This window comes from Spea bombifrons, chromosome 4 (assembly GCF_027358695.1).
Source record: "Spea bombifrons isolate aSpeBom1 chromosome 4, aSpeBom1.2.pri, whole genome shotgun sequence".
NCBI lineage: Eukaryota > Metazoa > Chordata > Amphibia > Anura > Pelobatidae > Spea > Spea bombifrons.
Window position 1 is genome coordinate 78391344 of NC_071090.1, and position 16128 is coordinate 78407471.

Consider the following 16128-nt stretch of genomic DNA (forward strand, 5'->3'; position numbering starts at 1 on the left):
CCATTGTTATTACTCAGAAATAGTGGCTTGAAGCCAGCAGTCTATTGTAAATTTTGGTTGTTGTAATGGAACTGTTTAAGAGAAATTCCACTAAATCTAGAAATAAAAATTCTATTGCCAAAAAGTTAGCGATTGCGCCAAAATGATTTTGTCTTTTTCCCTAATATGGATGCCAGTGATATACCACTGAGGTAATGCAAGAGCATACCGTACTTTTTCTCTGGACCAATAAAACGATTATAAATATTGCTTTAAGGTGCCTTTACCAATAGGGTTAATTTTAAAAGTGAAAAACTTTTTGGTGTCTCAAGACAATAAATGCTATGCAAGACTGCTCATGACCGCTTAGGTTTTCTTACTCATTATGTATCTGGAAATAACTCATTTATAAAAGCTATTATATGATTATTCATGTGTTGAATACCATGTTATACTGACCTACCATAAAAGAGATAAATGATACAAAGAATAATAGAAGTATGTAATGTAATGTTAAACAATGGAACATTAACAGTGTTTTTTCCTTTTTACCAAAGCCTACATTTTATAGTACTGTACAATACAATACAATAATTTTGCTAACATGTTCAAATAAGCACTGTATAAGTATTACAAATCCTACTAATTTGTATAACCACGTTAACTTCATAATGATTTGATGTGGTCTGGATTTGCCATCTGGCACACCGGGTAGGCTCCAGGGGCAGATTGAATACTGGCTATGCCCAGCCATGTGCTACATAAGCATAAAAACCGTATCGTGCAGCTGCGCATATCCAGCCATCGGCAGCACCTACGTCATTAGGCAGCCGCTGGACTTAAAGTGAAAGGGCCACCTCGTGATCGACAGTCCAAACTTGAATCTGATTGATTATTGCTCCTGTTTTTGGTGATTTTTTTGTTGATTGGTTCAGGCAGTTTTTGTAAGGGTAGAGTAAGAAGAGAAAAGTTTGAAAGCACTTGGATTGGTAATGCCAGCAAACAAAAAGCACAATATACATATTTTTAACAAATGTAGCTATGTAAAAAAAACAATGTCATGACGATGGCTCTTCTTGGAAAAACCTTAATTTTTTACACTCTACATGAATACTTTTTTACACAATCCCCTGTATAAAGCATAGTAAGTTAATAATCACATCCCCTATTTTATGATAATGTCGTGATTAGAGAATTGCTGTATGCAATGAAAGGAGGAGGAGATTGCTCCTTAATGGTTCACACATAAAAATTATATCTGCAACCTAACCATTCTCAGGAGTTGTTCTTTCCATTACCTTGTTCCCATGAGGTATTTGTTTGTCTTGGCAGCATAGTCAGCTTAAGGTTTACGAGAAGTGAGGGGAAAGTATAGCGTAGATAGCTCCCTTTAGGGTGGGGTTTATTTGTCATATAAAATGGCAAATGTGTAATAAATATATGTTTCTGTAACTACATTCTATGCATGTCCAAAGCTAATAAATTCCAAAGTCCATTAATCTTGTTTTCTTCTATTGTAAAACAGCGTTGGGCTTGATAATTCCCTCGCATTGTATTTCAAATGCTGGTTTACTAATAAGAAATGTTATTATTTTTCTAAACGTCAGGTGTCTATGTTTTCTCAGTGTTCTATGGTTGGTGAAAATTCAGTATGCTTGATTAGTTCATTGACTTAAACTCAATAATGTTTAAGTTCCCTTTTATTGACTTTACATTTGCAAATGAATAAATCAAACACCATGCATTATGATGCATGTTCATTAATCGTTATAACTTTTTTTTTTGCCACTTTTTTACCTTTAAATTTGGTTACATTGCAAACATAGTATAGATTGAATGGGGGATTAACCTGTAACCCACTTTACAGCCTCACATACTCAGTAAATTCCTTCATTTTAGATCATTGTTCATTCCGTGTCAAGGAAAGGCGTTTCTACAGAGGAATGTACTGCTTAGATGGGACACGGGGAATGATAACATTAAGGTTTGGTTTGTTTGTAACTTCATAAGACGTGTCATAAAACTGTTGTGAACACTGTTGAGTCATCATGTATCATATTTTATGATTAGACTTTCTTAAACTTACCATTTATGGATAGACAAAAATGAATTGGTTGAGGCTTCTAGAAAAGAACACAAAGGTTGAAGACAACATAAAGTTAGCTTGTTTCTATAAAAACAGTGACTCTTAGGGTCGTATTCTTAAATAAACCTCATATTAAACTTCCCAGGGTGTGGTGGCATTACCTAAAACACTTCATGCCCTCTATAAGTGCCGGAAATGTGTACAATTCCATTAAAAAGAAAATGCATTTGTATCAACCTTCATTCCTAATAAAGAAGGGCGTTTAAATAATTAGCTTGCTGTCAAAAGCTATAATATGTAGTTAAAACACAAGAATACCACTGATCACAAAAGAATCAAAAGGATGATTAATCCATTGACATTTCATTTTCTTAGCCTTGAGCAACATCGCTTCCTTTTGACTTTTACAGTGTTTTCATATGTAAAGTCCATTATCTCAATCAAAAAGGGCTTGGCAACCTAAGGTTCAGTCTCTAAATTATCATCAATATGCAAAAGGACACTAAATGCCCTCTTTTCTTTTAATGCTAAGTAATAAATCAGTGTTGTTTTATTTTTATCAAAGAACCTTTGGGTGCACAAAAGCTTTTTTATATCCAAAGCCGAATTAAATATTCCAAGTGAAGTCATATTAAACATTGTAAACTCTTTTGAAGTTGGTGCGTCTTTTATTTCAATGTGAAATCACATATACGTACCCTTTCACAAAATAATTTAATAGAAGTACAAAGTTAGTTTATACTGCCTCTTTTTTTATGTGTAACACTAACCACTGCTTAGTATATAACAGCCTGCTAGTCATCAAAAAGACATATTAATGGCTTAAGCACTTTGTAAATGGTTTTAGACTTGGGACCAGTTTAAGGAATTTTTTGCAACAGCAGTATTTCCTCTGAAATATGTTTTTAATCATGATGACATTTAGAATAATCTCTGAATTAATATGGTACATTTCGTTTGTGGCTTTGTTAAATTTATCTGTCATTTTGTAAATACAAAGAAGAAACCCTTTGGTTTACCAACTTAACCGATGACTCTAAAATAAGACTATATGGTATGTGGGGAGAAATGCTGACAAATAGTCAAGATGTTAACTACTCATACCAGCATTCTTCAAAGTAAAGATGTTTGGAGATGAGCTTTGGATATGCACATAATGACTGCTCAGTCTCTAATGTTGGTATTAGTAAATCATAGTGACAATTTCACAATGAATACAAGGGACACAAAGAAAGCCACTTGTATTAAACAGTCAGGACTGTCTTTAAGTAAGGACAAATTAGGAAGCTGCTTAAATCCCATGCATTCCTAAGGGGTCCACGGTGGGGTATCTGGATGCCCAACATCTACTGCACATTTGTTTCACAACCCTGAGAAGAAAAGTACATGTTCAGAGAAGATAGGATGAAGGTAGAAGTAAGAACTGAGTTTGAGAGAATTAAAATTCAGGGAAACAGATGTTGGAAGTGGAGTTAAGGGCCCCTAGCGCCATAATGGTTTGGTTTGTGGTAACAAAAAAAGGTCAAAGTCGTACATCTTTTACATTTTGGCTTTCTTCAGATTCTCTACTTCCAAGTCTTTACAATAAGGGTTGTTCAAGCTCCTAGAATAAAAGGACACAGATCATCAAAATATGCTATGCAACCAGAGACCATCCATCAAACAAGATGCTTAGGGGCTTATTTTTTTTACTGTTTTGGCATCAGCGTATTTTAAAGGTTCTGAATAGGGTGGCATTGATTACATAGTTTTACAACTCCAGAGTGGAAAGGAACCTCAAGGCTTTTTGTTCAAAGCTCTTTTTTTATAAGCAACCTATAGGTTTCATTATATTATATCAATTATTTGCATAAACATACTGTCTTTATATGAATTAACCTCAATTCTCCATGCTTCACCCTTTAAAAGGCTTCATTTAGTGAAATATATTTCACAGCACAATAAATACACAGTTGAATTCTCATTTGATATTAAAAATGTTGAAATACTTTAGTAATATGTCTTACCGAGGCTCCCAATGGATAGGATTTTTTTTTAGACATGAATTAAACATTTTGATTGGATGATGCTCTCCTTATAGCTCAACCTAACTCTTCCAGTTGATCTACTAGAGTTCAACATGTTCTTGCACATAAACTGCTGATGTAGTTTTTACAGCTGTAAGGAATATGTATATAACAGTAGGTTATTGCGTGAAACAAAACAATACGCAAACAATACAGAGTTTGGATATTTTTTTATTTCACATAGAAAAAAAAAACTAGAATTACTGGCGTAAACTAGCAATTTTGTAATGGTCATTACAAACCTCATGTAGTTACTTTGCCAAATTATTGTTATTTTTCAGTAATCATTGTGCATTTGACAATATGCAGATTCTTACCCTGTCACTGTGTGGCAGCCAAGTGTACTACAGAGACATATTTTCCTTAATTTAGGTTCAGGCAGAACAAATATTAAGAATTGATTAATCCATAACTCGACCTTAAGGAAAGACAAGTTCGTTTTAGTTCAAGCCCTGCTCTTGGGGAAGCCAGCTCATTGGGAAGGGTACACTACCCCATGACTGTGTGATCAGTGGTTATGTAGTCTACGTTAGTCTGAGTGAGATTAATTTGCGATGTATTTTTTTCAGATTTAGAAAAATCTGCCAATCAAGACCAAATCAAGTTGCAGGAAGCACATTCATCCTCCAGTGCTCCGTTTGTTTCCTCTAAACATGGAAGACAGTTTGACTGTATCTTTACGGTGAGTTAATCGTTCTTCAACTTTATTCAGCTGTTGTTATTTTGGGTTGCAGGAAATCAGATGTTTCCAAAGTATACTTTTTCTGTGATATCAAAAAATGTGTTAAATTTTTTTTTCAGTTTTTCATGTACAATAGCCATAGACCTATTGAGCTGCGGACACGGCCATCTTTAATTTTTTTTTTTAAATGGGTTAATGATGGAAGAAAAAAGTTTTTGAGCATACATAGCTTGTGCCTTAACCCACATGACATCACACCAATTTCCACCCTCCTTTTTCTGCAGACCTGACATGTTGCATATATTACTAACACTGTTTTATGAACGTTTATGGACATTCAAGACAATATAGCATTTCTTAAAAATTGAGACACCAAGTGCTTAATGGGAACTATAGATACCAAAGAGTTTCCCAAGGCCCTATTAGGAATAATGAACTACTGAGGTATTGCACAAATTCTTCTAACAGTTTTCTATGACAGCTACCTTGTAATGTTGGCCAGATTACATTTTGATGGCATGTTAAAATGCATTTCTAGGAAAAGTACTCCCCTTCTTCTTCTTCGCTTCCTATAGTTACTATAATTGTGGTCAGTAGTTTGACTCATTTCCATATATCTGATTAATGGATATAATATAGAATTCTAAATAAAGCCAGATTAAATTACTAAATCAACCTAGGGAGAGATAAGTCATACCCAGACTCAATTTTTTGGCACTTTGATATATTTTTAGTCCTATTTCTTTCTGTAGGTTGCAATGTGAATTTCAGTGAAATGCTTCATTAATTATGTATCACAGGCAATTTGTATGAGGGTTTGTTGTACTTCCATCTGACCTTTAATGAATATTCCAATTCTATAAGTAAACGTGAAAGTGATATATTTTGAAGGCCTTAATATTGTATGCTCGGCTACCCATGTAGGAAGCAGAGATTGTATAAATTTAAAAAGTATGAATTATATGCAAAACGTGAAGTAACTATTTGCTGAAGTTTACACAAAAGCCTTCTGAAAGACGCTGGCATGTCATGTAACATAATAAGTCACAAAACATCGGGCCATCCTGTTTAATCTCTTAAATGTAAAAAAAAAAAAAAAAAAAGATGGCAAGAATCCTATGGATTTTATTATTTATAACACAACAGTCAAATAACTTGTTATTCATGAGTTATTTATTAATGTATTTATTTGAACATATTTTGTTCAGATAGATTTCCGTGGTATGTGGAAACCCAGCTTTCCCACTGCTGGGAACAAGATGTAACCTAACTCAAGGTATTCATGGTGCTTGAATGGACAAGGTCAAGCATTTTCTCTGTAGAGACAAATACGCTCAGTCTCAGACACTTCTTTGCATTACCAAAGTACTTTCCAACAACCCCCTGGGTCAGTTGGTAGACTTTCCCACCAACTTTTAGTGTTTAAAATCTATTACACTGCATTTATTGGGAAGAAGTACTAAAAGTGCCTATTATGTCCATTTTCTGACTTTTTAAATGGCATTGGCTTCAGAAATCTTTTTTGTGGTAGCATGTGAGGGGTTAAACACAATCACTCTGCAATCTTCTACAGTGAGGATCAAGTGCGAAGAGAAAGCAAGTTAACCCCTCTTCAAAGAGAGTGAGGGAATAAGAGTAGAGTATTTTTTTACTTTATGAGATAAGTTTTATACAGTTTATGAAGCGAAAAAACTGGAAAAAAAAAACCCTTCTTCAGTAAAAATAGATATTCTGCAGAAATTCATACCCTTTTTTTTTTACAGCCTTTTTCAATTAGGAAATTCCGTACATGACCCCACTGTGTATTGCATGCATTTTCACAAAGTTAATGAACCAAATATTTTTGTTTAAAGTTGCAAGATGTCATGAAGGAATTTAACATCTGTGTTAACTAGTAGATAGTAGTATGCAAATGGAATGTTTTAACAGTAAAATCTTTGCTATTAATTTTTCTTTATATCGGATGCTTTTCTGAGCCATTTAAGAGCCCGCCCCATGTGCAAAAGAAAACACAAAAGAAAAATCATTGTAAACAACTGTGGTTTTCTTTACAGATTGGTCAGCTCCATTGTATTATTAGGACTCCAGCTAGTGGTCTCCCAGCTGTCAATAGATCACAGAAAGGTAAGAGCAAGAACTACATTTTAGAGTTTCTTCAAGCATGTCCTCGTTCATGTGATCAGAAGAAAACACACAATGTGTCAGAGAAGTTGTTCTACAGAACATAGGTCCCGATCTTGTGATGTGACTAATATTGAACATGGTCTATGGCTATAATGTAAAATTAAATGGAATAATTGCATCTCCTCCTTTTATACAAACAGCATTGTTTAGTCCAAGGTGTTATTGTATCTTAATGAGTTCATTCACCTTTAATTTACCCCTTGGCAATTAATGAATCTGTGTTCAGGAGTCTTCATGGAAGTCCAATAGTTTCTGAGTTTAGTTGTGAGGGTCCTCAGGAAGAATCCTCAGGAGAAGTTCTATATTGGTCCTTCACAGGGGTAAATACAAGTTGCCACGACTAATCCTCAAGGATTGGAGATACATTTCACTAAACTAGACTGTAGGGGCAGAAACCTCCTTTTGTAGCGCAATCTTAAATTAATACTATTGCACACCTTTCAAGATGTAGTTATATAGTAAACATATTAGTAATACACTTGTTCTATCTCCCATTTATTATACTGTAAACTGTAAAGCACTTAACAAAAATGTACATACATATACACACGACTTCCACAATCTTTGTCATGAGCAGCTTGCCACTTGTATGACGTTTCCTCTTTGATCTGGTTCTATGTGCCAGAATTAAGGTAAAAGCATTCCGTATTTAATTGTACTTACCGTTTTTCTGTGAGTCGGTTCAAGTGCTAGGTGGCCTTCCACCTAGAACTTTCTGCTGGTTACGTCACATGGTACTTGTCAGGGACAGTGTACAGCATGCCAATGGTGTATTCTGGCATAGGCAGACATGTTCCACAGATGTCCAGTTATATTGCAGAGGTTAGATGCGCATTTGGTACCACCTAAAATGGAGCACTAGGACACCACCTCTATAGAAAAATGCACATTAAAGAACTTACAGCGTACCTTAAAATGCATACTTCCAAAACAAAAAAAGGACTTACATGAAACCGAAGTTGCAGTCCTGCTGCAAAAGCTCCCCACTTCCTCCATTCAAATCAATACAAGGACTTTACACACATATGCACTGGGATCTGTATGCAGCCATCATGCAAACTATTGCTGAAGCAAACTAGAGGTGTTTGCAGGGCATCTAGTTTGGGGGGGGGGGTTCTGCAGAAATGGGCAACTGCATTAGCAAAAGGGACCACACAGCTATCAAATGCGTTTAACTGCATGTAGTGGCTGGAATGCCCCTTTAATATCCAGAGAGTGTGGTCTGGATTCAATGCCAATGCTAATAAATAAATAGCAATTCTTGCATATATTGCAGTATAAGGAAAGAGATAATTTTTAACTGTGATAATTTTTTTCTTTTTTAATGTTAAATCGTTATTTTTTGTTTGTTTTAATCTTTATGTATATATTATCCTTCTTGGCACCTCCTACGCAAATCCACCTCCTCAGATGCCGAGGAACAATGTGCTTTCTAAGGGAATTCATATTCAAAGAGAGTCTTTAAGAAGAGATAAGAAGAATCTTAGCTTTCATTTTAGAATAATGATTGTGTATCAGACAAAGATCAGACATAGTCTTTTTCATGTTTGGGACTTTGAGCCAGAAAACATTCTTTCAAGTAAAAAGAAATATTTTTGTTTATAGTTTTGCCAACTTTGTATCTTTGAACTAAAGTTTACTAAAGTAAAGGCAATATATATATACTTATTACAACCATTGTTGTGATAACATCATACAATTTAACTTTAATTTGTAAATATTCTTTACCTTTTTTTCATTATAAATACAGGAAATAGAGCAGTTTAACGTATTTATCTTATTATTTCATAAGAAACTTCAAACATCGTAATTGTAATCAATTCTGCTCCTTAATGTAGACAGTTAACATATCCTGCAACCTTATTTTTTATGTCAAACCCCAAGTTTGATTAAGTAACTCAATCCAAAATTAAATTTCCTCTTCTTCCTCCATAAACGAACAATATCCTTTCCAAATTAGATACAGTATAGTGATAGAGTGCATTTTTTTGTGGCACGTCTTCATTTATTGTAGCAACAAGGGATGATGTTTTTTTTTTTACTGGCAGACTTAAAAAATGGGAATAATATTCTACTGATTCATAAAATGCTTTATGACCTAGGAAAAACATTGATCAGCTTTGTGAGCCGCAGTTATCTCACCAGCAGATTTCCCTATAGAAGCTTGTGATGGGTTAATACAAAATCTGGATTTCTTTCCCACTTAAGAAAACAGGATAATTATTTTGTCACCAGGCCTGTAATGACTTTATTTTAGTTAACTGTTACTTTTTGGTTCTCCTAATGTCATCTAGGACAAGCTTTGCAGTTGACAGCGTTTTATCACCACCTAAAAAAGCTATATCAAGGCCTGGACTTGCAATCTGAACCGATGGGCCAGTGGCCAATAGGGCTGCATACTTACTGATACTGCAGCTCCACAGGAAGATCAGGCCCTGCAGCATGTGGCCTGTTTTTTTCTTTCCCCAACAAGAAATCTTTCTTTCCCCAACAGGATTTGGCAAAAAAAGGCATCTATACTAACCTTTGAATCAGTGGCAGCTGGTGGGAATTCCAATGGGGTTCACATTATATACATTTTGAAAATGAAATGTACATTTACTACTAAATGTACATGTTAAAATACATTTCCCTAAATTAACCCTAAACACCCCATCAACCATTACTGCCCCTAAATTAACCCTAAAGACTCCATCAACCATAACTGCCCCTAAATTAACTCTGTAGACCCCATCAACCATAACTGCCCCTAAATTAACCCTAAAGTCCCCTTCTCCCTGCAGCTCCTCTTCTTCTCTTGCTGTTAGGAACCAGGAACCAGACTGACACATAAAAATAAAGTATAAATATACTTTATTAAATAAAAAGCAAATAAGCAAAATTGTGCATTATTCTGTCTGCTGAAAGGGTGGAACCATAGGGCCAGCCTCTCCCCCATCCCTCCAATCAGGGAAGAGGGTGTTCCCAGAAATGCCAACCTTTTGCAGAAGTACTCGGAAGGTGTGGATCTGTCTTAATTATTCTGGCCTCTCAGAGTATTTATTTCTCTGGGGAGAAGCAGATGAACTAAGAAGGCATAAGAACAAAAGCGCAAGAGAAAAGCAGAGCATTGAGAAAAGAGACAAATACACTGAAGCAGTTGGCAAAGATGGTAGGCAGATATTGAAAGATAATGTGAGAGAGTGTGAATAGGAGTTTGAGAGCTTATCAGTGCCATCTTAGGCTCAAACAGCTTGTATTTGCCCCAAACAGCTTGCCTGCGCCATCTTTGCTCCCAGCTTGCCTGCGCCATCTTTGCCCCCAAACAGCTTGTCAGTAACACCAAAGAGTCTGCCTGTGTCTTCGTTGTCCTCAGTGCCACCAAACAGCTTGTCTGTGTCATCTTTGCCACCAAACAGCCTGCCTTTGCCATCTTTGTCAACAAACGAATGGGCCAAAAACTATTTTCATAAATCTTGTAAGGACTGAATTTCTAGAGCAATACATGATAGGTGGACTATAAACATATGAAGAGAGGGAGAAATACAGTGTATCTATCTCTTAAGTGCTTTCCCACAAAGGATGGTTTGTGATGTAAATTTAACAGATTTAAGTTGTCCAGCTGTCATAAATATCAGCTGTGAGTTACAATTCCTGCTGTATTTGTCCAAACACAGCAGTGGCCATGAGATAATTTCCCACTCTGGAGTGCCGATATAAAGCATGGCTACCTTCCAAATGGTGCCAGATGCTTCAGAGTTAAAGCATAGAATGCCTTCCAAGAGAATGTATGCACTTGTATTCCCACACCTTATTGGTAAATGCATTTATTTTTTTCTTACCCTTATCAACCTGTCCTTACGAGTACCATCGACCTGGTGTGACCCCGTCACAAATCCTTAGTGTTCAGTCTTTAGGCAGAGACCCAGTCTCAACTTTACCATCTGCAACCCAACAGCTGCCATGTCTTTGTTTAGACTCCTAATGAAGAGTTAGAATTACTTCAATGATGCATCAGGATTTTTTAAAAACACATTTAATAGTTTTCTTACAAGGTTTTGTGCTGTTAAATGTTGTATTCCAACAGCAGCTGGTGACCATTTGTTACTTCATTTTAGTTGACGAGCCTTAAATTGCACTGTGCATTAAGGTTCCATGCATCTAGGACCAATATTTAAAACCTTAAAAATTAAGGTATATCTTTATAAGAGAATATCCCAACACTCTAATAGCAATATCTGTTAAATGATCTCTCTGCCCTAGTCAAATTTTCAAGTGTTCCAATAATGTTATTTTTTTTCTTTTAATTTAAGTGATAAGATTAAGAAGACAAAGGGAGATTTTCTATGTCTGGTAAAAATTGGCGACACTATCGAAACAGGGGATAAAACAGATCAAATAAAACATGTAATAGATAAAAAGTATGTATGCTGTCATTCTGAGCTGCAGTTGAACTGTATTGTAATTCAGAAACACAGTCTACTTAAATATTTCTTTAATAGAACTATGACATGAGTTCATTTTTTAGCTCTTATCGTATAGCTGGAATTTTTATAAAAGGTGACTGTGAATAGGGAGTTGTTTCCATGGAAACTTGTTATATTTTATTTCGGTTACATTGGCATAAATATAGTATACTATAACAATATATGCCAATTTTCGGAATATATTACTTGTTTACATTCAGTGAACTTTAATTTGTAACTTATCTTTGATGCATAAATATTGATTTATAAATCTGCTTGTCCCTCTGTGTGTACATATATATATATATATATATACCGTATTTGCTCGATTATAAGACGACCCTGATTATAAGACGACCCCCCAAAATCTGAATATTAACTTAGGAAAAAAAGAAAAAGCCTGAATATAAGACGACCCTAAAGGAAAAAAGTTTTACCAGTAAATGTTAATTCATGTAAACTATTTTTTTTAATAAAAGCTATGATTGAGAAAAATATTTTTTTTGTTTTTATTTCCTTGTATTTTCCAACCTGCCCCCAGTTACGCACATCTGCCCCCAGGCTTGCCACACCAATATGGCACTGTGGCCCATGATATGCCTTTTAACCCTCTATATGCCACTGTGCCCCATGGTATGCCTTTTGACCCCCTATGTGCCACTCTGCCTCCAGAAATGCCTTATACCCCTATATCCCATTCTGGCATTTAGGGGGTTAAAATGCATATTATGGGGCAGAGTGGCATATAGGGAGGTATAAGGCATTCCAGGAGGCAGGATGGCATTAAGGGAGTTAAAAGGGATTATATAGAGCACTCTGCCTCCAGAAATGCCTTATACCCCTATATGCCACTCTGGCATTTAGGGGGTTAAAAGGCATATTATGGGGCAGAGTGGCATATAGGGAGGTATAAGGCATTTCAGGAGGCAGAGTGCTCTATTAAATGCCCCCTTAACGCCACTCTGCCTCCTGAAATGCCTTATACCTCCCTATATGCCACTCTGCCCCATAATATGCCTTTTAACCCCCTAAGTGCCAGAGTGGCATATAGGGGTGTAAGGCATTCCAGAAATGCCCTACACACACACACACACACACACACACACACACACACTTACTTACCGGTGCTTCCAATTTCCTGTTGTATTGCCGGGGCAGCGGGTTGACGTCTCATTCCGCGGCAGCCGGAAGGAGGTGGAGTTGGCAGCGGGGGTTTGTATGCGTCCGTCGCAAATACCTTCCCCGGCTGTCAGCGATCAGGAACTCTGGAACTCTGATCTCTGACAGTCGGGGAAGGTATTTGCGACGGACGCATACAAACCCCCGCTGCCAACTTCACCTCCGGAAGCACCGGTAAGTGCGTGCGTGCGTCCGTGCGGGGGGGGGTGACGATAGGAGGATCCAGGTCCCCTGCAGCGGTGCGGGGGATCTGGATCTTAGTCTCCTAATCAGACCTCTATTTGAGGTCTGATTAGAAGACGACCCCGATTATAAGACGAGGGGTATTTTTCAGAGCATTTGCTCTGAAAAAAACCTCGTCTTATAATCGAGCAAATACGGTATATATAATCACATATATTGTATAGAATCATGAAAAAGTTACTTGTTAATGCCCCCTTATGTTCTTGAACTGGTGGTGTCACATATCTATATAAAACATACACAAAACACTTACAATGTTGTTATTGTGGAATGCTGTGTTAGATTTAAGCCCGATGTAATGGGACCCATGTCTTCCAAAAAGAGAGATATTATAAAATTTTACATCTCGTTGGTTTCATTGTGTTGTAGTAGCCTTGGAATATGTCATGATTTTCAGTTTGATCAAATCCTTGGAGTAGTCCCACCCAATGTTACCATTTCTTCTGTATCATTAAGATACATAATTAATCTGCATGAGACATATACCTTATTGATGCATGTATCATTTGTCATTACTACTAGAAAATATATTTTTATATGTTAAGAAAAGCCTACTCTATTTTACTGTGGGCATCAGGAATAATCGCATTTTCTAAAAGAAATCAGTGTGTAATCTGGTACAGTTGCAGTGTCTAGCACTTCAACAAAATGCCCAAAATGATACCTTGCAATGTATCAAGGAAGGATATGACTTCAGACAAAGGAGCTCTGCTTCACAACATTAGAAAGTGGCCACATGGAGCTGCAGTTCAGGTATACGCTGCAAGAGCACTGACCGTGATGGACTTTACTGCACAGGAGAGATCAGATAATCTCTCTAATCTGTCCGTGATCCACACAAAGGCAGCGGAGCAGAACACTGTCCAAAAGTTAGAACTGCCCTGCTTTAAATGGGCCGCTTCAGAGATATGGGGAGAATATAATGTCTTATGGGGTTTAGAAAAGCGGAGGGGTCTCGTTGGAGAATTGAAGTAATGTAAGTAAAATGTAAAGGGTTTAATTCAAATGGAGCTATCAAACTCAACGTTTTGTCCTATATCTCTAGAGACCTGATAATTATTTGTAGGAACCAGAGTCTCTGGGTCATATCCAGGGTTTTCCTGTAATGCTTGCCAGTCGATGACTGGTTTGCTTCATGTGTTCTGCGAGCCCTGGCCAGCTTTGCATCCGTGGAGACACAAATTCAGTCTGAGATTCTAGGTGATAGTTGGCAGTTGACAGCTTGCAACAATAACCTGTACTCTATTATTGATAAGTTTTACTTTTTAATTTTTCTTATATGCGCCATTAATTCACTATGAGTAATAGGCAATAAAACAGTTTGTACCCTGGATTTTTTGCACATTGACATGTATGCAAGTAAGAGCTCTCGAATATATTACTGCTAGCATCCCTGGCAATGTGAAACATAAACTTTAAGTAGATTTGTATAAATCTTTTATGTGCGCCTAATAAAACAGATGGAAATGAATACGTAACTAACTGACAGCACTGCATATCTAAAAGTCACTGCTAAAATATTTAGATCTCTCTTACCTGTGTGGTCCAGGGTGGAACATTCTCAAGTCCTCGTTTTTTTTCTATGATAGCAAATCTTTCATAACTGTAGGAAGTGATTGTTTAAATAATCAAGTGTTAAAATAACTCACAGAAACTACCGATGACAGCCTAACATTAAAAGGTCATTTGAAAGAATTGAAGTTTGTGCTGCTGTTAGATGGGGCATGCAGTTTGAGGGATGTCTTTAATAGCCTTTTTTTTCTTCTTGTTAAACTATTTGTAAGTTGATGGGGGGGAAATATTGTCGGTACCCGGTTTCAGTGTCATGGAATGAAATAAGCACATCAAACTTTGAAACAAAGGTAGATTAAGGCTTTATGATCTTTGATGTGTTTGAATAGCACAGATGGTTTCCCTTGTTCTTTGAAAGACGGTATAAACTATGGGCTCTAAAGGAACAATGGTAGTATATTTCACTTGATTATATTGGTTACATAATCTTAAATGACCATGCCAATTGGTTTTAGTAGCTTTCATATCTGAGTTGTGTCTAGAATGTATGTTAAATTAAACACTACTTAATCCTGGCTTTTGAAGAAAGCTATTAATACTGGAAATCATTCTTAAAACTCCTGTAAAGTATATTCAACAGAACAATTTTAAGAGATAATAAAAAATGTTAATAATCTATCCACTAAAACAAAGTTGTCATTCTGTCTCTGAGAGAGGGGTTATATTGGTCAATTTTATTATTTATATTTTTAATATTATTCAGATAAAGGACATTGTTGCATCAGTGGTATCAAGGAACTTGATTAAATACTTAATTACTAGACTTGCCTACATTTATTTATTTTGAACAATATTTTAAAATTGTTTATTTTTTTCTTGGCAATTTTTAGCTGGGACTATTGGTAGTTTTTTTCAACAATTGCCACGTAGCAAAGGTTCTTTGAAATGTTGCTCTGTTGCCCAATTAGTATATAAGGAAACAAAATCTGCGAAAGGGGAACCTTACAAAAGTATCCTGAAAATCTGTGGGAATTCTTTCTTTTCAAGTTCCAGTTCCGAGTTTGGCAACTGCTACAAAAATAAGTGGGCTAGAACAGAGCTATAACACAGACATTCAGGATTTGACCTTTTTTTCCAATGCAATTTAGAAATGTGCTTCTCAAACATTTGTAGCTGCCTCCCACTGGTAAAATGTATGGGATCTCCAGGAGGTGACTGTGAGTAACTACCTTTGAAACCCATCAGTTTCTTGCTCTTTTAGTCTTTTTGTGAGAAGACTTGTGAAATAAAGTTGATGCCATTTTTTCTAATCATCTGCATGGGATCTTTATTGATTAGCAAGCATAGGGAATGTTTTCCAAAGTTGCGGTGATATGTTGAGAGGCACCGGAGCTCTGGTTGGATGAAAGATTTTGTGAATATCACCTAATTTTTCTCTCTAAGATTAGGGAAAATCAATGTCTGCTATAAATGTACTTTTAGGAGCCAGTCAAGTGCATACAAGTGAGGACCCAGATGTAGCACCCAGTATGAAAACCTACACTCTAGTCCCACCACAAAGTCAATGGTGACAGTCTAGATTATTGTTTCAAAGTCAACAATGTAAAGAATGCAGCTGGCAAATACTTAAAGAATTAGCTTAGCGCTTTTCTTCCATGTCTAGCAGGAGACTGACAGAACAACAATTAGGGGCCAGTCAGGCCAGTTTTTGTCTTAGTATTTCTCATTATTGTATGTTAGAATGAAGCCTTG

At 36.3% G+C, this 16128-nt stretch overlaps 1 protein-coding gene across 1 annotated transcript in view; it reads left to right on the plus strand.

The window, feature by feature from the left end:
* Window positions 1–16128, plus strand: part of THSD4 (thrombospondin type 1 domain containing 4) — a 246778-nt gene that overhangs the window by 19707 nt on the left and 210943 nt on the right. The window contains exons 2-3 of the mRNA XM_053461868.1: window positions 4701–4813; window positions 6868–6937. Of these exons, the coding sequence (XP_053317843.1) occupies window positions 4785–4813; window positions 6868–6937 (99 nt within the window). The 5' untranslated portion in view covers window positions 4701–4784. The remainder of the gene's footprint in view (window positions 1–4700; window positions 4814–6867; window positions 6938–16128) is intronic.